Source organism: Aquarana catesbeiana, linkage group LG01 (assembly GCF_042186555.1).
Source record: "Aquarana catesbeiana isolate 2022-GZ linkage group LG01, ASM4218655v1, whole genome shotgun sequence".
NCBI classification, from domain to species: domain Eukaryota; kingdom Metazoa; phylum Chordata; class Amphibia; order Anura; family Ranidae; genus Aquarana; species Aquarana catesbeiana.
Window position 1 is genome coordinate 262,993,872 of NC_133324.1, and position 23,984 is coordinate 263,017,855.

Genomic DNA, 23,984 nt, shown 5'->3' on the forward strand with positions numbered 1-23,984 from the left:
CCCTCCTAGGCAGCCCAAATTGCAGTATCAGCGTATAACATGCACACACTATTTGCACCCGATTTTCAGGGTGAAAAAGTGCGTGTTATATGCCAATAAATAAAGTAATTTTGAACTAAAACCAACAAAAATCACTCCATCAAAACCTAGTCACAGCCGTGTGTCACACCAGCCCAATGTGCCCAGCCCTGGATAGGATTTAGATTATATGGAATCAAATGTGCATAGGATGTATATCAAGTGGCATCACCATGTACCATAAGCAATCCATCCAAAAGCAGTATTCTCAATAGGAATACCACATATACCATGGAGGAGAAGACACAAGTGCAAACTTCACAGTAGAATAATTAAAAAATGCATAGGTTTGTTAAAAAATGTCACTCAGTGTTCAGGCTATAACAAGCATATACAGCACTCCACCATGATGCCGCCGACAAGTTTGATGACGTCACTAACGGAAGGCTCAAGCCCTACCAGCCCCCCAATACTTACCTGAGCCTCACCTCGATCCAGCGATGTGCACAAGAGCCTCGGCTCTCCAGGGACTCTCCCTCAATCACAGCCAGTGAGCCAATGAGGAGAGAGAGGGGGCAGGGCCAAGCCGCGGCTTTGTGTGTAAATGGACACGCAGAGCCGAGACTCGAGAACAAGCCTGCTTGGGTGCCCCATTGCAAGTTGCTTGCTCTGGCTCAGCAGGAGGGAGGAGCCAAGAGTGCCAACAAGGGACCTGAGAAGAGGAGGATCGGGGCTGCTCTGTGCAAAACCACTGCACAGAGCAGGTGAGTATAACATGTTTGGTATTTAAAGTGATATTAAAGGCTCTTGGCCCTTCCCTCCTGCCAAGTGCCCCCACAGCAAGCAGCTTGCTATGGGGGCACCCGAGCTGAGTTAGTGCTCTGTATGTCCATTTAGACAAAGAGCCGTGGCTCGGCCCGCCCCCTCTCTCTCCTCATTGGCTCACCATTGGAACCATTGAAACCACTGGCGCCCACTGCTGTCTCAGCTAATGACGGACAGCTGAGGCTCTCCTGTAAAACCACTGGATAGAGATGGGGTTCAGGTAAGTATCAGGGTGGCTGGGGGCGGCTGCTGCACACAGAAGGTTTTTTTATCTTAATGCATAGAATGCATTAGGATAAATAAAATCTTCTGTCTTTAGAACCACTTTAAAAAAAAAAAAAAATTTAAAGAAAGCCTGTAATATCACTTTAAGTTTAACAAATTGGGCCTTGACCTTGGAAAAGAGTAGAAACTCAAGTCTTTCCCTGAGTGCCTAAAGTTCAGAAAAAATGGCCTGAACTTGGGAGTGTTTGTGGATCTCTTCAAGGGAATGAATTTGGGAAAACAGGGTTGCCACCTGTTATGAATATTAACGTGAAACACTCTAAATAATAAGTATCAAATTACCCACAATGTATAAATATACAAAGAATTAAATGGGAAATATAAAGCAAATATATCAACAGTGCAAAATATATATGGTGCTCTAGAAATTAACAAAGGTTCTATATACAATCCAATTTGCAATATGAGACCAACCAGAATTGTTTTGAAGTGCAGCTGTAGCAAAATAAGTGTCCACTCTGTAACCAAGCTCCATAAACCACTATAGGTAATGTGCAATAAAAGGTCTAAATTTTCTCTATACTTCGAATACCATCAAATTCATCACTACAAGCTGGACCAACAGTGTGCACACCACCAGTAGCCCCTATGGGTGTCTTCTCAGTGTCTGTGTAGGGGGCAGAAGGCGATGTCTCTGTGATTTTCTGCTGCTTCTGCAGTCCTGCATCTGGTATGGCATGGCTGAGGACTCGAGATGGTGCCATATTGGGCACAGAGGCCCCGGGTAAGCAGGGGGAAGAAATGCAAAAGATCCTCAACAAATTGTTTCCGAGGGGCTTTGCTTGTTTTCCTACCCTTGGGCATGAGGTTTGGGGGTTGATAGTGCAGTCATCTGTTGAACTAGAGCACACAGGGAACAGAGCTTTAAGAAGTTGCAGCCTCACATCACCATGTCTTATCCATGCCCCATTTATGTCAAAATGTTGAATTTATGTATTGTTCTTTTTAAATACCAATACATATATTGTAAAATATTTTCCCACTTTCCTATACAGCAGAAGTAGAGAAGACCCCCTTGATCACTAGGCTGGTATTTTGAGAGCAGAGGCATATTTTTTTGCCCATTTCCTTATAAAATATGGGGCTAACAGTCATATAGGTTTGAACAAATTTAACAAGGAATACTTTCTTATAGTTTTTTCATATGTCTTGTGCGTTGGATGAGAATTTCTGGGGCGTCACACATTGCTTATCAAAAAACATTTAAAATAGTATATAAAAAAGTGGATCTGTAGATCCTAATCCAGCCAAGGATCACAGGGATGAATCAATTTGTCAGTGAAGTGAATTTCTTAATGTTCACTCATATCTACAGGAAACTAACAATGCCCTTGTAATGTCTATGTAATGAAATGAATAGACATGCAAAGTATTTCATATTTTCAGTGTCACATTAATTTATAAAATCTTCATTACTCTTGAAACTTGGTTGTCATAAATAGCAGTATGATTTATATCTCCATTTTATGGCACTGGGAAATGTTCACACCTAATGCTGCGTACACACGATCGGATATTCCGACAACAAATTTAATAGGAGCTTGTTGTAGGAAATTCCAACCATGTTTAGGCTCCTTTGGACATTTTTTGTTGGAATTTCCGACAACAAAAATTTGAGAGCTGGATTTCAAATTTTCCGACAATGAAATCCGTTGTTGGAAATTCCAAATTTGTGTACACAATTCCAACGTACAAAATTCCACGCATGCTCGGAATCAAGCAGAAGAGCCGCACTGGCTACTGAACTTCATTTTTCTCGGCTCGTCGTACGTGTTGTATGTCACCGCACTCTTGACTTTTGGAATTTCTGACAACATTTGTGCGACCGTGTGTATGCAAGACAAATTTGAGCCAACATCCGTCGGAAATAAATCCCAGGATTTCGTTGTCGGAATGTCTGATCGTGTGTACACAGCATTAGTCATTCTGTGCAGAGCAGCCAAATAGGTTGAACAACTTGAATGCAGCCCCTAGCTACCTAAGAATACATTTGCATATCATTAGATTTTGAAAGTGTAGAAATATCATTGCTTTTTACATATACTGTTCTACCAATTATTCATCTAGCTCTCCAATTTTTACTGCAAACATATGACATTTACATTAATACTCCATTTTTTACAGTGTCAGCATAAAGAATCAGATGAGATTACTTTGGAGAATATATGTTTGGTTCTAGATGAATGTAGATGTCAGTCTTTTTACCTTTCCTAAAGAAAATCTATGTGACGTGGATTGATAAAGCTGTTCACTAATTTACAAGTCAGGGCAAAGAGCATTGATTATGTGTATATGTCATTAGCCTAGGTCTTTCCTATCCTTTTTAACCAGTTGGTCAAGCTGTTCTTTCCATTACTAATAAGCACAATACTACAGACATTGGTTACCATAAACACTACAGACATTGGTGAATTTTAGTGCCGATTAGTACATTAGGACACAGTGCTGTGTCTTACACACCTCCCCTCCCAGACACTGCTGTTCAAGGTGGAAGGGTTGAAACCTTCTTTATGTACATTTTTTTTAAATTTGTACATACAGGTCACAAATTTAGGAAAATTAGTTTCATTCTACAATAAAATAATAAAAAATTAATACAGATATAGTCCCCTCCAGCATCATACAACAAAAAGTCAAAAAATATTATACATAAAAATAAAATCTAGCCACTTAAAACACACAATAAATAAAATACACACTTCCTTTCAGTCAAAGTCCTCTTAATACCCCCTCCCCCATTTCAAAAGCTGTGCAGCCCGGGGAAAAAAACTTTTTGAAGCCTAGTGGCATGAGAGGCTATACTCTTGAACTGCCTGACAGAAGGTAGGACTTTAAAAAATAAGGTGGCACACTTTTATCTTCACCCAGCCTTTCTTCTGGGTTCTCGCTCTCAGGTTGTTTGAATGGCTGGGCCATGATGATATTACTCCCTCACATGTGCCTAGGAGTCACGATCACGAGACAAGGCTCTGTACATTGATGGTTCACTCAGTGTGCCCCGAATGCAGAATGTAATGGTACGGCGGTTCATGAACTAGCATCTGTGGGCACACGCGTGCTGATTGGCCAGCGGGGGAGCTAAACAGCGGGTCCGGTGGACTCGATCTCTGCCGGCCGCCCATGATCGTTCCCTGCAGAGAGAGAACACGGATCTGCCAAAGTAAATAAGGCAGATCTCCTTTCTGACAGGGGATTAAAATGAGATCCTGTATTTCTGCTATGCAAGAAGACAAATCTGTGTGTTATCCCAGGCAGCCCATCCCATACAGTTAATAAACACACCCAGGGCACACAGTTAACCCCTTCATCGCCCCTGATGTTTACCCCTTCCCTTCCCTGTGTCAGTGTCATATTTTTAGCGCTGATCACTGTAATAATGTCACTGGTTCCCAAAAAAGTGTCAATGTCAGTTAGGTGTCCGATCTGTCCGCCACAATGTCGCAGTCCCGCTTAAAATCACAGATCACCCCCAATACTAGTAAAAAAAATAAAAATAAATAAAAATGCCATAAATTTATCGCCTATTTTATAGACTCTATAACTTTTGCGCAAACCAATCAATATACACTTATTGTTTTTTTGGGTTTTTTTTTACCAAAAATATGTAGCAGAATATACATTGGCCTAAATTGAGGAAGAAATTTGATTTTTTTAAATTTTTTATTGGATATATTTTATAGCAGAAAATAAAAAATATTGTTTTTTTTTTTTTAAATTGATGGTCTTTTTTTGTTTATAGCGCAAAAAAATAAAAACTGCAGAGGTGATCAGATACAACAAAAAGAAATCTCTATCTCTTGTGAGAAAAAATGTACATCAATTTTATTTGCGTACAGGGTCGCATGACCATGCAATTGTCAGCTAAAGTAACACAGTGCCACATCACAAAAAATGGCCTAGTCATTAAAGGGGTAAGACCTTGCGGGGCTGAAGTGGTTAAGAATGGAGGCAGTGTGGCTGCAAATAGAATGTATGCCTAGTGACGCTTCTACAAATACTACATTTCATACAATACCAAAAAATATTTCAGAGCAAACATGAAAACATGTAAAAGATATATTTGAAAACTACTTTAACAGATTCAAGACTGCAGTCTGCAATGTTTCTCAGCACAATCATTCATGCTGGAAAAACATGAATCTATGTTTTCTTTCACAGCTGGGGGCAAACACAGCTCTGCATGATCCTAGCTGAGACTATGCTGTCATTGACACCTTCCTGTCTCTATTAATGAGTATAGTTCCTTATCATGTGATCACTATGTCAGCTTTGACATGATCAGTAAATAAACCTTACAGGCAGCAACTGTCAGTGTATCTCTTTCCTTGTGTACTCACTGTGCACAGAGAAAGAACTTTTTTTTTTATAAAGAGAACAGTACAGTGTGTAAAAAAAATTTAAATATTTTAACCACTTCCTCGGGTTCCAGTGGTTATATCGGGATAATACCTGCAACTACAGGCATCATCCCGATATGTATCTTTTCAGCTGGCGATTCCCTTTCAGGGAGAAGTGATCGAGTGGCTAATTAGCCACTCGATTACTTCTGCGGGTGGTGGAAGAGGGTCACATCCCCCTCCCATGGCTGCCGCCACCTTTCCCGGGCTCTACTTTCCCATTGCGGAGCACGGGAGCGATTGCTGCCCTGAACAGAGAGAGAGAGGAACTGACGTCATTCCTCTCTCTCTCTCTGTAACCCCGGAAATCCGAAGCGATGAGTAGCTTTTCACTTCCGGTTCTGCCTCTTTGATCAGCCAGGAAAGCAGCCGATCAGACCGATCTGTGTCTGATCAGCTGCATGGGAGGCTAGAGGAGAGATTTAGGGTCTAATAGACCCCAGATCTTTCTATAAAGAGGTCCTCTCATGGTCCATGCTGTCACAAGGGATGCTGTTCATCTCTTGTGATAGCAATAAACTTAATAATAAAAAAATGTATAAAATAAATAATAATAATAATAATAATAAAAAAAATATAAAGCACCCCTGTCCCACCGTGCTTACGTGCAAATCTGAACGCATATGTAAAGGGTGATTGCATAACACATGTGAGGTATTGTCGCGAATGTCAGAGCAAGAGCAATAATTCTAGCACCAGGCTTCCTGTGGAACTCCAAACTGGTAATCTGTAAAGGCTTTTAAAGCATAATCTATGGAGAGTCTTAAGCACCAAAGTTTGCCGCCATTCCATGGGCAGAGGCAATTTTAAAGCAAGACATGTTAGGTATCTATTTATTCAGTGTAACATCATCTTTCAAATTATACAAAAAAATGGGCTTTAGTGCTTGTTTTTTTTTTTTAGTCCATGAAAGTGTTTTTTTTTTTCCAAAAAATTGCGTTTGAAAAACTGCTGCGCAGATACTGTGTGACATAAAAATTTCAACATCCACCATTTTATTCTATAAGGCCTCTTGTAAAAAAATATATAATGTTTGGGGGTGCTATTCTAAGTAATTTTCTTGCAAAATAAAGTAGATTTTTACATTTAGGAGCGAATTGTCAGAATTGGCCCGAATGGGAAGTGGTTAAAAGATAGAAAATAAAATTACATTGTTTTCAGCTTTCAGTTTGTAATAATACATTTAAGAATTATATTTATTAAAACTTTGTACCAAATAAAAGTTTTAAATGTCCTTAACTCCTTGAGTTCCTGAGACTTCACCCCACTCCATTAACTCCCAGAGCATTTTTTTTTTTTTATCTTGGAGTCTTGGTTCTGTACCCTATACCTTTTTAACATTTGAAGTCTGCCATAATTTAATATACATTGTCTGAATAGATACATCTTTATTTCCTAGGTTTTCATTAGGAAGAAATAGATATCAAATAAGTGTAGTTTTTATGTTAGGTAGCTGACTAGTGCAGCTCAAAAAGAACATTTGATTTTCGCTTTAGGATAGTTTATATCCCTTTTGTTGCTACATTGCAACATGTGCGTAAATTGTTAGTATAACATTAAAGACGTCTAGTTTCAATGGACACATGGCACAGGCATACTGACACCTTAGGCATATTGGGCACCCACACAGCAATGTCCTTTGGTAAAAAATTAGTTAAGGGGAATGCAACAATAATAACGGAAAACATGTTCTTTCTGAAAATACACTATACTTTCCTTAAATTAGACATTGTCTGCATTTATAGATTCATTTATTCTCGGATGATTAGTTAAAGGTTTTAAAGGCCTTGGTAAAAAAAAATGTGAACAGCTTTGGTGTAAGCAGTTGTTTTTTTTTGAATACACAAGTATCATAAAAGCAGTAAGTATAATTTTATTTGGATGGGTTAATAGTACTGAACAGTACTGATATGGGTAACATTGTTTTCTGTTCTATTACTTTTCAAGGTGAGAGCAGCTTTCAAACACAAAACAAAGGTGTGGTCGCTCACCAGTAGCTCAATTCGCAACATCAATGTGAAGCCTTTCAACTCTGATGTAGTAAGTACCGTTAATGGGTTTTATAGGGCACAGAGTAACTGTCTTTTGGGTCATTCATTCTTTTACTGCTGTACCTGTATAAAAGCAATTACAAAAGAAAGTGATTACATAATAACACGCAGTGAGAAAAACTCAACTCCAAATGAAAGCAATGTTTACAAGAATATCAAATAAAGCAGTTTTTTTTTTTTTTTTAATCTTACATAAACCCCCCCCCCCCCCCCAAGCTAGTCTAGTAAGATAAGGATGCTGAAAACAGTGCACTTTCTAAAAATGTAAAAATTAAATAAGAAAATCATACAAGATGAACATGATACAAATTGAAAACAACCCAATTCGATTTTAATGGCAGCACAGAAATTTTAATAAATAGACAATGTCTTTTATGCTGGCAGGAAAAAACATGCAGTATTTTGCTATGACTAGCAAAGTTCAGCTCAGCATGTTATGTATTAGACATTATGGGGTTGATTTACTACTGGTAAAAAGGCTCTTTGATTTACAAGGTAAATTGGACTGTGCAAATTAAAGTTTTAGCCCAGAGCTTTGTGAATATGGTGAAATTTCACTTTGCAAAGAATGCCCAATCACATGCAAGGAAAACTAAAAATAGCAGTTTGAACATAATCGAATGATGGAAGTCAAAAGAGCTTCACCTCGTTACAGGCAGTCTCCGAGTTACAAAAATCCGACTTACATATGACTTATACTTACAAAGGGAGGGAAACAACAGGAAGTGAGAGGAAATTTACCCCTAGAAAGGGAAATTCACTCCTGTAAGAGTTACCATGGAAAAGTTCTGGGGTAAATTCCCTTGCAAAATGAACAGTCTATTTGGTTTTAGCAAATTAACTTCTATCTGAGTTTATTTTTCCAACCAGCTCCAACTCTCTCTTGCATCTTGATTAGTTGTGTTATCAAATGTGCAAATTTCAACTGATATTCCTTCAATAACCACTTTGGCTCTCAAACCTGTTTACCCCCATGGACCAGATCATGTTTTCACGTTTCTGCTCTGTCTATTAATGAATCTATAACTTTGTAATTACTTATAAAAAAGAATTGATACATACTGTATATCGTTTTTTGGGGGAAAAAAACAGACTTTTTTGTGACCCTAAAGTCCTCTGAGAATTTTCTAAATGTATTTGCATTTTAAGGGGGAAAAATAGTAAATATCTGAAAAATATACATAGTTTCAAGTTTGATCAGCAATATTTTTAACACAACTGCCATTACTGTAGGGAAAATGTATACATTTTATTCTGCTGCTTGTTCTATTTACTGCAACATTATAATTACATTTTTGGTACAAAGCATGGTAAAGTTATTTAGAAAAGATTGGATATATTTAATTTTTCACATAATGCATCAGCAATTTAAAGTTCTTACTGATTTAAAACAGATATACCCTAAACCACATATGTTTAACAAAGTATATATGTGCTTTATAATATATATTTTTTCAACAAATTATTTAAAATACAAACATGGAACAGGACACAAAACTGTTAAATAGTGCTTATACAGGTTGATTTTCTGAAATGAATGGGTTAAGTAGTAAAAAAAAGGCATGTCCTGGTTAGTTAGGAGTTAACTAAGTTCCTGTGCGCACAATAAACATTCTTCTGTGTCAGCTGCAGCTCTCCCTCTCATAGATTGTTGCCTGTCAGGGAACAGAAGAGATAAGGCAGCTAGTGAGTTACTTTTGCTTTGGTTAACAAATGTTACACTGAATGATCGCTGTGATTGGCTGTCAGAGTGATTATTCAATGAGGAAGGCTTCTGACTGGCTCTCAATCATAGTATTGGGAGCTCATGTTTCTACAGACACCAGGTCTCACAGAGCTGTGCATGGGAGTGAGCAGGGAAGATAAGAAATTGCAGGAAGTCTCCTGGACATATAGGAGACACCGAAGGTAGGCAACTGGATATAGGGAAAAAAAGAATCTGTCTAGATTTGATTAGAAAATAGTGTTGCAAATGTCTAACATAGTCTATATGAGAGAATGTTGTTATAGTATTCTGCCCCTTACAGTATAAGAAAGCTATTGTAAAACAAAGATCATTGGAGGGCAGTAGGTATTGGGGACATGTATTAATGCTAAATGTAAATAAGTAAATAGATAAATAATTGTTAGCTCTCTCTAACCCCACCAACACATAATAACAATATGGCAGAGCCCACCCTTATATAGAAAGGGGGCTGGGTTATCCTTTACTTCAAATGTTTGTCACTCAGCAAGCCAGAAGTAAAGCCTTTTATCACTCCATGATAGGTTGTTCCTTATTTCTGGGGGAAAACCTGCAAAGTGTTTAGTCATAAGTTCACCATTTACAAACTTAATAAATTGCAGGGATTCACCACAAACCCAATTGTAGCGGCCAACCTAAACCACATACCAATTTCTATAGTTCAAATGAAGGAACTCCTCTCTTCCTTGCTGTTTCTACCGACCGGCCACTGTATATATACGCCATTAGTTTGAAGGTGGATATCTTGGTAACAGCAGCAGCTGCCACAACCAAGGTATCCATCTTTAGGGCCGGTGGTTCTGTTTCTGATAATGGTGGTCTCTGCAGTGGATTCGCTGCGAGATCACCGTTATCGGCGGCGGGAGAGGTGCCACCCCCCTCCCGCCGCTCTCCCGCGCCCTCCGCCGCTTACCGGAGCCGTCGATAGCGGCGGAGGTGATCGGGACCTTTCACATCTGTGGTATGGAGATGAGTGAGGGAAAGATGACCCCCACCCGTCTCCATACCATAGGAGGGCAGAAGCAACGTCATAACATCAGCTCCGCCCATACGTCTTAAAGGCATTTTTTTGTTGTCATTTTTTCAAATGACAATTTTTTTTTGCATTTAATTCCAAATATGAGATCTGAGGACTTTTTGACCCCAGATCTCATATTTAAGAGGACCTGTCATGCTTTTTTCTATTACAAGGGATGTTTACATTCCTTGTAATAGGAATAAGAGTGATCCATTTAAAAAAAAAAAAAAAACAGTGAAAAAATAAATAAAATAAAGTAAAATAAATAAGAAAAAATTTTTTTTTAAAGTTCCCCGTCCTGACGAGCTCGCGTGCAGAAGCGAACGCATATATGAGTAGCGCCCACTAATGAAAACGGTGGTCAAACCACACATGTTAGGTATCGCTGCGACCGGCAGAGCGAGAGCAATAATTCTCGCCCTAGACCTCCTCTGTAACTCAAAACATGCAACCTGTAGAATTTTTTAAACGTCGCCTATGGAGATTTTTAAGGGTAAAAATTTGACACCATTCCACGAGCGGGCGCAATTTACTTGACATAATATTATATTTCACAATATAAAAAAAAAAATTGGGCTAAATTTACTGTTATCTTATTTTTTTATTCAAAAAAGTGAATTTTTTCCAAAAAAAGTGCGCTTATAAGACCGCTGTGCAAATACGGTGCGAAAAAAAGTGCATTGCATTGACCGCCATTTTATTCTCTAGGGTGTTAGAAAAAAAAATATAATGTTTAGGGGTTCTAAGTAATTTTCTAGCAAAAAAACCTGTTTTGAACATGTAAACACCTAAAATCCAGAACGAGGCTAGTCCTTAAGTGGTAAAGCTGAAGCTAAGGAGTCTTGGGAACTGCACCAAAGAAATCATTGTCATGCAGGAGAAATCTGCAGCTAGGACTTTAGAGTATACTCTAAATTTCAGTCAGTAATGAAGATTCGGTTTTCTGTTCATCCTTCATCCTTTATCATATGCCCATTTTTATGTGTTGCTTCAAAAAATAACCTAATCTTTACTTTTAATTGTTAGTTACATCACTGAATATAGTTTAAACAGCAATGTTAGTGCTGTCAGTGAAATGCTACCAGAATGAATATAGCGTTCATTCTTTATTCACATGTATGATGCTAGAATGCAAAAGGTTTCTCTTGTGAGGGAAAAATTGGCATCTTATGTGACATGGACAGCTTTATTTGTCTTCCAGATGAATGGGAACAGAGCCAATACATCTCCAACCAAGATGAATACGTGGGACAAAAGCAGCAATTCCGCTAACCGAATTGACTTGTCTGCAGTCTGATCATAAGAGGGATTTTGCCAAGAAAAAAAAATCACTGGAGGCCTTCATGTATATGTTTGTCTTCTCTCATGCAGCTAAAGGCTCCTTCTCCTCCCTTTTAATAATCATAAGTATCTTCTGCCATGTTTTACTACAGGGAGGGTTTTAGTTTCCTAGCCTGAAGAAACCAATTTGTCTTCAAGCAGAGACAACTTCAAAGACACAGCTCTAAACAACTGTTGCTCACCATGGCAGTAAGTGCCAGAATGCCTTAGAGATTGTATTGAGCTACGTATCTACAAAACACCATAAAAAATAAAATGATGTTATATTGTGCAATACACTTTCATATAAAACTAATTATTGTAGGATTACTTTCCTGTGACTTCAGTGACTTTTATGAAAGACAGTTCACAGCTTTCTCTGACAAATCCTCCTCACATGCACCAAATCTTGGATAGACTCTGTAATGAAAAAACATTGTTTTGTTTATCTGTGCTCTGCTGACTATCCTCTTCGTTCTATTAATTTATGAAACACTTGTATTGGTAGAGACAGGTAATACATCGGGGGATCTTTTTAAAGTAAACAATTTTCTTTTCTGTACTTTAGTGCTGTGAATAAACTGGTAGCATGACCACCAACATGTTACAGCTTTACAAAAGACGAAGTGTCCTGGTGAGACACAAAAGCTTTTATCTGCTGTTATCTTATGTGTTTTCTCAACCATAGACTTTGGTTGAGAAGTAATTTAAAGTGGGTGGCAACTGCTCTTCTTATCTTTTATGTAAAAGGAAACTAGTATTTCTTCTATTAAATTTCACTTAAACTGACCAAAGTAAGGTTTTGTTGTGTATAACAAATATTTTTTTTATCTGGCATTTTGTAAATTGTTATCAATGATTGTAGAAGAGATAAATTACCTTGTATGAAAAATCCATGATTTATTTGAAAACAAACTTTTAAATTAACAAATGTTCTGAATGTTGTGTGCCATTCTCACAAACAAATGGTGGTGTATCCATGCAGAACAATTGGATTGTCTTCACGTCAGAAGTGATATTTAACCAACAATGCACTTTCATAAGATATCCCATAAATCCTTAGCAATCCTTTACAAAAGTACAGATTTTATAAACGTTTCAAGAAAAGATTATGCTAACTGACCTACCAAGGCTAATATCCTCCATTGCCCTCAATGGCCTAGCCATAGAAGATAATGGTCGTTCCTGCAGTAGTTTGCTGTATACATCTGTTTTTCTCTATGGATGGGCTTGGCACAATCATTTTAGAGGCCAGTGCTTGATGCCTTAAACCAGGGGTCTCAAACTGGCGGCCCTCCAGCTGTTGCGGAACTACAAGTCCCATCATGCCTCTGCCTGTGGGAGCCATGCGTGTAACTGTCAGCCTTGCAATGCTTTATGGGACTTGTAGTTTTGCAACAGCTGGAGGGCCATCAGTTTGAGACCCCTGCCTTAAACACTGAAGTCCTGGACAGGACACATTCCATTTGCCTGCATCTGGTATCAAGTAGCTGCAGGTGCACATCCATGTGAATTGCTCACAAGCTTATTTTCCTCTTCTGAGCCTCCGATGCAAATACCACCTTTGTAGCAGTTAGAGCATGGTTACTGTATGTGCTCACCTTCCTCCATATGTGTCTTTATACATGCATTGAGATACAGTAAGCACTTTAACAAACACTAAAATCCAAGAGCATTAATTATTAATATTATGTGCTTTCTCCAGAATGATATGTCGTGTGTGTATGTATTTATACAGTGTATATATATATATATGTATAATATATATAATATATATTGATATACATAAAGTACAATCAATTTCAAAATGAGTAACATACCTGGATAATATCTACAATGCATGCACTGTATGTATATATATATATATATATATATATATATATATATATATATATACACACAGCATCTCACAAAAGTGATTAATAATAATATTTTATTATAACTTTTCATGTGACAACCTTGAAGAAATGACACTTTGCTACAATGTAAAGTAGTGAGTGTACAGCTTGTATAACAGTGCAAATTTGCCGCCCCCTCAAAATAACTCAACACACAGCCATTAATGTCTAAACCGCTGGCAACAAAAGTGAGTACACCCTAAGTGAAAATGTCCAAATTGGGCCCAATTAGCCATTTTCCCTCTCCGGTGTCATGTGACTCATTATGCCCTGTACACTCGGTCGGACATTGATCGGACATTCAGACAACAAAATCCATGGATTTTTTCCGACGGATGTTGGCTCAAACTTGTCTTGCATACACACGGTCACACAAAGTTGTCCGAAAATCCGATTGTTCTGAACGCGGTGATGTAAAACGCGTACGTCGGGATGATAAACAGGGCAGTAGTCAATAGCTTTCGTCTCTTGATTCATTCTGAGCATGCGTGGCACTTTGTGCGTCGGATTTGTGTACACACGATCGGAATTTCTGCCAATGGATTTTGTTGTTGGAAATTTTTTTTAGCAAGCTCTCAAACTTTGTGTGTCGGAAATTCCGATGTGTGATGAAGCCCACACACGGTCGGAATTTTCGACAACAAGGTCCTATCACACATTTTCCATTGGAAAATCCGACCGTGTGTACAGGGCATAAGTGTTACAAGGTCTCAGGTGTGAATAGGTAGCAGGTGTGTTAAATTTGGTGTTATCACTCTCACTCTCTCATACTGGTCACTGGAAGTTCAACATGGCAACTCATGGCAAAGAACTCTCTGAGGATCTCAAAAAAAATTGTTGCTCTACATAAAGAGGGCCTAGGCTATAAGCAGATTGCCAAGACTAGAGATGAGCTTCGAGTTCGAGTCAAGCTCATGTTCGAGTAAAGGGGCGCATGTTTCCTGTGTTTAGAACAGTCTGACAGCAAAATGACATTTCAAAGGAAAAAAAGTAATTTAAACTACTCACGGCTATTAATTAATTGCCGGTCCGACAATACACATAAAAGTTCATTGATAAAAACGGCATGGAAATTCCTCACAGGGGAACCCCGAACCAAAATTAAAAAAAAAATGACTAGGGGGTTCCCCTAAATTCCATACCAGGCCCTTCAGGTCTGGTATGGATATTAAGGGGAACCCCGGCCAAAATGTTAAAAAAAAATGGCGTGGGGTCCCCCTCAAAATCTATACCAGACCCTTCAGGTCTGGTATGGATTTTAAGGGGAACCCCGCGTCAAAATAAAAAAAAACAGCGTGGGGTCCCCCCAAAAATCCATACCAGACCCTTATCTGAGCACGCAACCTGGCAGGCCACAGGAAAAGAGGGGGGGACGAGAGAGCAGCCCCCCCTCCTGAACCATACCAGGCCACATGCCATCAACATTGGGAGGGTGCTTTGGGGTAGCCCCCCAAAACACCTTGTCCCCATGTTGATGAGGACAAGGGCCTCATCCCCACAACCCTGGCCAGTGGGGGTCTGCGGGCGGGGGGCTTATCGGAATCTGGAAGCCCCCTTTAACAAGGGGACCCCCCAGATCCCGGCCCTCCCCCCTGTGTGAAATGGTAAGGGGGTACATAAGTACCCCTACCATTTCACTAAAAAACTGTCAAAAATGTTAAAAATGAAAGGGGAGACAGTTTTTGACAATTCCTTTATTTAAATGCTTCTTCTTTCTTCTTTCTTCTACCATCTATCTTCCTTCGGTTTCTTCCTCCATCTTCTTCTTGTTCTGGTTCTTCCTCCGGTGTTCTCGTCCGGCATCTCCTCCACGGCATCTGCGTCTTCTTCCTTTCTTCTCCTCGGGCCGCTACGCATCCATGATGGCATGGAGGGAGGCTCCCGCTCTTCTCTTCATCTTCTTCTCTTTGTCTTCTTCTCTTCATCTTCTTCTCTTCATCTTTTCGGGCCGCTCTGCATCCATGATGGCATGGAGGGAGGCTCCCGCTGTGTGACGCTTCTCCTCTTCTGACGGTCCTTAAATAATGGGGAGCGGGGCCCCCTCAGACGCACGGTGACTTGACGGGACTTCCCTGTGGCATTCCCCGTGACGCCAAGAAGAAGATGAAGAGAAGAAGATGAAGAGAAGAAGATGAAGAGAAGAGCGGGAGCCTCCCTCCATGCCATCATGGATGCGGAGCGGCCCGAGGAGAAGAAGGGAAGAAGACGCTGCAGAGGAGGAGATGCCGGATGAGAACACCAGAGGAAGAACCAGAAGAACCACAAGAAGAAGAAGATGGAGGAAGAAACCGAAGGAAGATAGAAGAAAGAAGAAGCATTTAAATAAAGGAATTGTCAAAAACTGTCTCTTGTCATTTTTAACATTTTTGACAGTTTTTGAGTGAAATGGTCCCTTACCATTTCACACAGGGGGGAGGGCCGGGATCTGGGGGTCCCCTTGTTAAAGGGGGCTTCCAGATTCCGATAAGCCCCCCGCCCACAGACCCCCACAACCACCGGCCAGGGTTGAGGGGATGAGGCCCTTGTCCTCATCAACATGGGGACAAGGTGTTTTGGGGAGCTACCCCAAAGCACCCTATCAATGTTGAGGGCATGTGGCCTGGTACGGTTCAGGAGGGGGTCGCTCTCTCATCCCCCCTCTTTTCCTGCGGCCTGCCAGGTTGCGTGCTCGGATAAGGGTCTGGTATGGATTTTTAGGGGGACCCCACGCTGTTTTTTTTTTTTTAATTTTGGCGCAGGGTTCCCCTTAAAATCCATACCAGACCTGAAGGGTCTGGTATAAATTTTGAGGGTCACCCCACGCCTTTTTTTTTTTAAATTTTGGCCGGGGTTCCCCTTAATATCCATACCAGACCTGAAGGGCCTGGTATGGAATTTAGGGGGAACCCCCACGTCATTTTTTTAAAAAATTTTGGTTAGGGGTTCCCCTGTGGGGAATTCCCATGTTGTTTTTATCAATGAACTTCTATGTGTATTGTCGGACCGGCAATGCATTAATAGCCGCGAGTAGTTTTAAATGACTTTTTTTTCTTTGAAATGTCATTTTGCTGTCAGACTGTTCTAAACACGGGAAACATGCGCCCCTTTACAGGCATACTATAGACACCCCCCAGGTATGAAATTTAAAGGGATATTACACTTTTATTGTTTCACTTTAAGCATTATTAAAATCACTGCTCCCGAAAAAACTTTTTTTTGCATTGATCCATGTCCTCTGGGGCAGGACCCGGGTCCCCAAACACTTTTTATGACAATAACTTGCATATAAGCCTTTAAAATTAGCACTTTTGATTATTCATGTTTGTGTCCCATAGACTTTAAGGGTGTTCGCGCGTTCGAACAAATTTTTTGCCTGTTCGCATGTTCTGGTGTGAACCGAACAGGGGGGTGTTTGGCTCATCCCTAGCTGCAGCACGGTGGCCAAGACCATACAGTGGTTTAATAGGACAGGTTCCACTCAGAACAGGCCTCGTCATGGTTGACCAAAGCTGTTGATTGCACGTGCTCAGCATAATATCCAGAGGTTGTCTTTGGGAAATAGACATATGAGTGCTGCCAGCATTGCTTCAGAGGTTGAAGGGATGGGGGGTAAGCCTGTCAATGCTCAGACCATGCGCCGCACACTGCATTAAATTGGTCTGCATGGCTGCTGTCTCAGAAGGAAGACTCTTCTAAAGATGATGCACAAGAAAGACCACAAACAATTTGTTAAAAACAAGCAGATTAAGGACATGGATTACTGGAACCATGTCCCCTGGTCTGATGAGACCAAGATAAACTTATTTGATTCAGTTGGTGTCAAGTGGGTGTGGCAGCAACCAGGTGAGGAGTACAAAGACAAGTGTGTCTTGCCTACAGTCAAGCATGGTGGTGGGAGTTTCATGGTCTGGGGCTGCATGAGTGCTGCTGGCACTGGGGAGCTACAGTTCATTGAGGGAACGATGAATGCCAACATGTACTGTGGCATGCTGAAGCAGAGCATATTCCCCTCCCTTTGGGGACTGGGCCGCAGGGAAGTATTCCAACATAACAACCCCAAACACACCTCCAAGACAACCACTGTCTTGCTAAAGAAGCTGAGGGTAAAGGTGAATGGACTGGCCAAGCATGTCTCCAGACCTAAACCCTATTGAGAATCTGTGGGGCATCCTCAAACGGAAGGTGGAAGAGTGCAAGGTCTCTAACATCCAGCAGCTCCGTGATGTCATCATGGAGGAGTGGAATAGGACTCCAGTGGAAATCTGTGAAGCTCTGGTGAACTCTATGCCCAAGAGGGTTAAGGCAGTGCTGGAAAATAATGGTGGCCACACAAAATATTGAGACTTTGGGCCAAAATTGGACATTTTCTCTTAACTCACTATTATACAAGCTGTACACTAACTACTTTACATTCTAGCAAAGTGTCATTTCTTCAGTGCTGTCACATGAAAAGATCTAATAAAATATTTACAAAAATGTGAGGGGTATACTCACTTTTGTGAGATACTGTATGTATAATTGTACTGTATATTTTTTTTTCTTCTGTTGGCAGGATTTAACACATATATAGCGTACCCCTAGCTTTAGTGTTCGCAAGGTTGCAGAAGTAAGGTGCTTTGTGAGTTTTTTTTCTTTAATAAGATCAATAACAGCAGTTCACAGTTAAGTTCACATACATTTATGAAGACGTGAGTGAGCTATTTCTTCCTACTATAAAACGCACTTAGGTAAAAAACACATATCCCAGCTGAAAATATAAAACATTTTCAGATAAGAAATTTGTGAAGGACACACTTTATTTTTAATGCTGCCCAGCCAAAAGTACCCCTGTAAACCATGCATACAGATCAACTAGGAGTAAAACTTACCAGTATAGAAAGTACAGGCCGGCAACTCGACAGCTTCTCCATAGAAAAAATGTATTTAAGCATTACAGCAATAACATCATCCAAAAATGCTGACGCATTTCAACCTTAGGCATTTTCTATGGATCTTTTGTGAGCTTAATTAGCCAGAGCACCAACTACTCTAGACACCAACTATACTATATAGTGGTTGAGCTTGGGTGAGTTTTTCTCTGAAAAAACTTACCAGCAGCCTTCCTATATCCCAACCAACCAGATGGATACTCTTATGGGTCCCACACATACTCTAACACAGTTGCAGACCTCTCTTGGGGGCCCTCTCAAACCATATTGCTAGGAAAAAAGCAAACTGATTAACCAAGTAATAGCCAGCAAAAACTGCAGGAATGCCTGTTCTATATATGTGTTAACATGCCTTTTTTATTCCTTTTTTTTGAATGAATGGACAAACAAAAAAAAGAAAAGCACATTAAAACTGGCATATGTGGTTATTTACTGTATTAGAAATTAATTTTTAGTTCACATTTATGGATAAAGGGCACAAAGCAATTAACTAATAACTACTTAGGGCTCTATTTTTTACCCTACAGCAACATTTCCTGTATTATTGAAAGTCTTACAAGTTCTCTTCATACATAATATTTATCTCAACATGCACTACATGTTTCCTTCCCTCTTTACTTAGGCATAAAATACTTCTAAAATTCAAATTTATGTTAACCCTAAGGCTACTTTCGCATGTGCCACACGTGCTGGTGCGAATGACAGCAGAAGGAATTTTCTGATTCCTGCAGCTGTTTCTGCCACCTGTGCGTTGCTAAAGGCAGTCACTAAATCCTATACACTTCAATGACATGTCGACAATGGCCGCAGCTATCTGTGTCTGCCCAGCCAGAGATTACCTGCTGGGATTGCTGTTGAAAACACAAGTGGTAATAGCTGACTAGATGGACAGTCATGGATAGCTAAGTCTTTTGCTGACCTATCATTTAAGCGTACAGGGATTGGTGACCCCAGCTAGCCACAGGTGGCAGAAACAACTGCAGAAATCAGAACATTTCTGACGCTATCATTCGTACCAGGACTGGTCACCGGTGCAAATATAGCCTAAATCTACTGTATGTTTTCAGTATGTTTGGCATCATGCTTCACTGTATACAGTTTTCATAATCAAATAGTGTGTGAATTTGTGAATATGTTGCATAGTTCCCAGTAACAGTTGCAGGCTAAGAATGCAACAGCATCCAGCCAAGTGATCTTCCTATTGGACCGCCATTGAACTGCCTATCATATCTTTTAGAAAGGCAACCCAATGGCCAACTAAAAAAATCATTTGGTAATATGACAATGCTGCTGTTAATTGCAAGGCAGGGACTTAGTGTTATCAATCTGCAGGAAGAAGTGCTGTTACTGGCAGGATCCCTAGGTAAGAAGCTTTACAACACGTTCACAGAAAATTTTGCTTGAGAAAACTGTATACAGTAAGACAATAAGCCAAACATACTGATAAATTAGTTATTATTTGCATACACACATTATTTATTACAGTTAGGTAAATGTTATACTTTTCTGTTTTATACAAGGAACTGACCCAAAAGCCATATTTACTGCCATGAAGATTTGGTTTGGATCATATAAAATGTATCTAATTAAAAGATTATTTAAAGCAAGTGATCCATTTTTTTTTGCCATATTTCACATCTATGAAAGATTGCTATACAAGTAAAATATAGATTTTTATTTAAATGCCAAACCAGGCAGACAGAAACATCATATTGGTATAGAATATTACATTGGTATCAATAGATACATCTTAATATATGAGCATACGTTTCTTGTTATACCTGATTTATGCTTTTTGTTTCACTTCAGAGGCTATGATTTAAACTCATTATAAAAATAGTGGGTAATATCAAAGCAGCAATCTCCATAAGTGAAATGGAAGGGACGATCTGTTTGGTTCCATGGTGAACAACTCTGAATTTTGATGTAATTTGTCACATAAATATTCAAGGCTTTGGATCAGCAGTATGTATCTGTCAGGAAAATTGCTTACCTTAAATTATTACAGATGGATCTTCAGTCCAGAATGCTAATGTGTCTTGGATTTGTACAATAAATTACAATGAGGTCTGCTTTAGATTTACCTTTTGAAACTTTATTGAAGATGATAGTTACTTTATTCTTCCTATTTTAGGGACCAATGGAATGTTAAAAGCACTAACCACAGTACATCAAAGAATTATACAAGGATAACCGATTTACAGTAATGTTCTACAGATCCCTATGTCCCGTTTTTGAGTATTAACAACAAACCAAAAGTCTAAAAAATGTGCTGCTTTTTGCTTTATAAATGAAAATGATCAGCATATTATTTTAATGTAAGGAGCATTTTGGTAAGAAAGATAATATATATATATATATTTGCATTATTTTAACTCCTAAAAAAAATAAAAATAAATATAAATATATATATTTATTTTTTTTTTTACTTTTTTTAGGAGTTAAAATAATGCATTTGTTCACAGAATGAACAAATTCATTATTTGAAGAAGAACTCCAGGTAAACAAGTAAATGCACAAATACACATTTTAAATAAAGAGACTGTTTAAACTGCCAAAAGATGTGTTATTCTGTACAGCCAGGTAGGTGACTTATTTCCTGCTTTAACATTTTAACTTACTGGGGTTGATTTACTAAAACTGGAGATTCACAAGTGAGAAAATAAGAAGAAATTGGCTATTGTAGATATACCACATCCATATTATCTATTTACTGCGAACAAATGCTTTGTTGGGCTTTACTGGTACCAAAGAGGGACAACCACAAAAAAGTATATAAAAATATATCTTTATTACAAATTAGTTAAAATTGGGTAAAACCATAAGAAAATAATCCCTATTGAATGATGTAATCCATATCACCTATCAATGCATATTTAACTTTGCGGTATTGTCCAAGAGGTCAACTAAGCTGAAGAAACCTATAAATTTGAAATGCATCAACCTCTTGGACAATACAGCAAAACTGAATATGCATTGATAGTTGATATGAAAATTGCATTTTTAAATCATTTGTAATAAAGATATATTTTTATATATTTTTTGTGGTAGTTCCTCTTTGGTGACTAGCAAAACAGAAAGAGAAAGGTGCACCTTTCACTTTCTGTTTTGCTAGTCTCCAGTTTGAGGATGCCCAATATCTCGAGAAGGCAGCAAGACCACCAGCATTAAGAAGTTTCCACACTGTTCATGCAGGAGAATATATGCATGTTGTGTCCCTCTTTGGTATTAGTAAAGTCCAACAATGTATTCTTTCATAGTAAAACTGGAGATTGCAAAATCTGGTGCATCTGTGCATGATAGCCAATCAGCTTCTAAGTTTAGCTTGTTCAACTAACCTTTGACAAAAAAAAACTGGAAGCTGATTGGTTTCTATGCAGAGCTGCACCAGATTTTGCACTCTCCGGTTTTAGTAAATCAACCCCACTTTTCACTGTCCAGCTTATTCATTGGATAATGAATCAGAATCGTTGCTTTAGTCTAAATATAGTGACCAAGAAAACAGTAAACCTGGAATGTATCTATGCATTATAGCAGAGGTATGTAAACTACGGGAATACCTGAACAGAATTCAAAATTATTTAGCAGGTTAAACAAACATAAATGTCTTTTAACTTGGTATTTAGCTGTTTGCCTGGAGTTTCATCTTAAAAAAGGAATATGTGCCTAAGTGTGACATTTCAGATATGATAACACCTTGTGAGGTCTCATTACATGCAAGAATATAAATTTAAGCTCCACACCACTGCTAAAGGGTCCAGATACAACTTTATTTCAATAAAAGCCAGAGGGACAATCCGGAAAGCAGCCAACATGTTTTGGGGGTTCAAAAACACAGTCTTCTATAGGCCTTGAGATTGAAAACAATGTGAATAGACCAGAAGTGAAATGGACATTTTATGATATTTCTTCTAGTGTGATTCCAAGCACAGGCCTTGTCAGCAGCTGATTTTACAGTAACACGTGTTTTTCTAATCTCAAGCCTTGAGGAAAGTGACATTTATTGGCCACCTGAAACACATTGGCTCCTCTTTGGTTGTCCCCCTGATAAAGTCATTCCTGGACCTTTTAGCAGTGACGTGGTACTTCCATTTTACATTTTTGTTACATTACACTACAAGCACAGGAGACCATGGAGATCCCTTTGGATTATAGAAGCTGCCTGCCTGGGAAGCAGATTACTAACAACAGCATTAATACTGTAAGCAATACCAATAATACAACCATACAGGTCTAGCACTATTTTTCCACTTTCCACATGTAATGGACATTATAATGGGGTTGGGATTCTCACTATTCTGGTTTTGAGGTTTACTTTTTACTAAAAATTATAAAGAATACATTGGGGGCATGCTCATCACTAAGTAAACTAAATCTTTATGCATTTGTAACACGAATCACAGAATATTTTTAGATTGCAATTGTGTACTGTGTGTGCTGCATGTGGAGCACCACTTGTAAATATTTTAATGTGAATTTGATCATTTCACTTTTCTAAGTATTTGTTATAGTGTACCACCACCATTCTCTATTCCTAAAGTAGAACTTCAATCAAAGCAGAATGTTCAGTGATATTCAGAGTTCAGATGCAAGTAATATCCCATCCTTTTTCAAACTCTGTAGCTCCGACTCCTATTTCTAACATCTACTTGTATGAGTTGTAGACACAGGCAGCCAGTGCATAATGTGTAGTTTAACCCAAATGAGAACCTTCCACTTAACCATACACTGACAATTGCAAATACATTCACATGTGGGAGAAATCTACTTTAACCTTCACCACAGGCACATCGCCATCTCTTGTTATTAAAAGAAAATACTAGTGAAGTGAACATAGTCCAATATAACATACATTTACAGGTGATGTCTATCTTCTTTTGGCTTTAATTGTAATATGTGTCTTAACTTCGAGAATACAGACATGATTCTGTGGACATATTGTTAAATTATTGATGTATTCAATTATAGTAAACAGCTTGCTGCTCTTTATTAACATTACAATGACCTGTACAATTTTTGTACGCAAAATATGTTGTGTGATACCAAGAAGAGCTTACTTAGCTTATTTTAAATATTTTTGTTGAAAATGTGACTTTTTTAAAATTATAACTGTAGTCATATAGATCAGATGGAAAATTTATTACAGGTTTGCAATAAAAAAAGACTAACAACATAAGCTGGGAAATCTCTATAACCAAAGAACTAGTCTTTGTTTCTGTTTGAATGTTTTTATTGAATCAGTCTGATTACTGTGAGTGTTGCTTGGATCACTTGCATTGCTATGAAATTACTAGTGGATGTTACTAGGAATAACACCATTGATACTGTATGTTCATGGCATTACTATTTGTACGGAAAAAACATGACAATAACCCAAATTAAAAATATCCTGAGCGCTTGTCTACCTAAAACTGAAATTTGGGCTTTGGATGGGTACTGGACACAGCCAACATCTTTTTTTAGGCTTTTATTTCCCTTTATTTTCAATGACCAGTTAATCTGTTATTTTTCAGTGTCCATT

The 23,984-nt window shown here is 38.8% G+C and overlaps 1 protein-coding gene across 1 annotated transcript in view; it reads left to right on the forward strand.

The window, feature by feature from the left end:
- ADGRD1 (adhesion G protein-coupled receptor D1) overlaps nt 1-12,520 on the forward strand; it is a 921,219-nt gene extending 908,699 nt beyond the window's left edge. The window contains exons 24-25 of the mRNA XM_073628314.1: nt 7,473-7,565; nt 11,540-12,520. Of these exons, the coding sequence (XP_073484415.1) occupies nt 7,473-7,565; nt 11,540-11,635 (189 nt within the window). The 3' untranslated portion in view covers nt 11,636-12,520. The remainder of the gene's footprint in view (nt 1-7,472; nt 7,566-11,539) is intronic.
- The last annotated feature ends 11,464 nt before the right edge of the window (nt 12,521-23,984 follow it).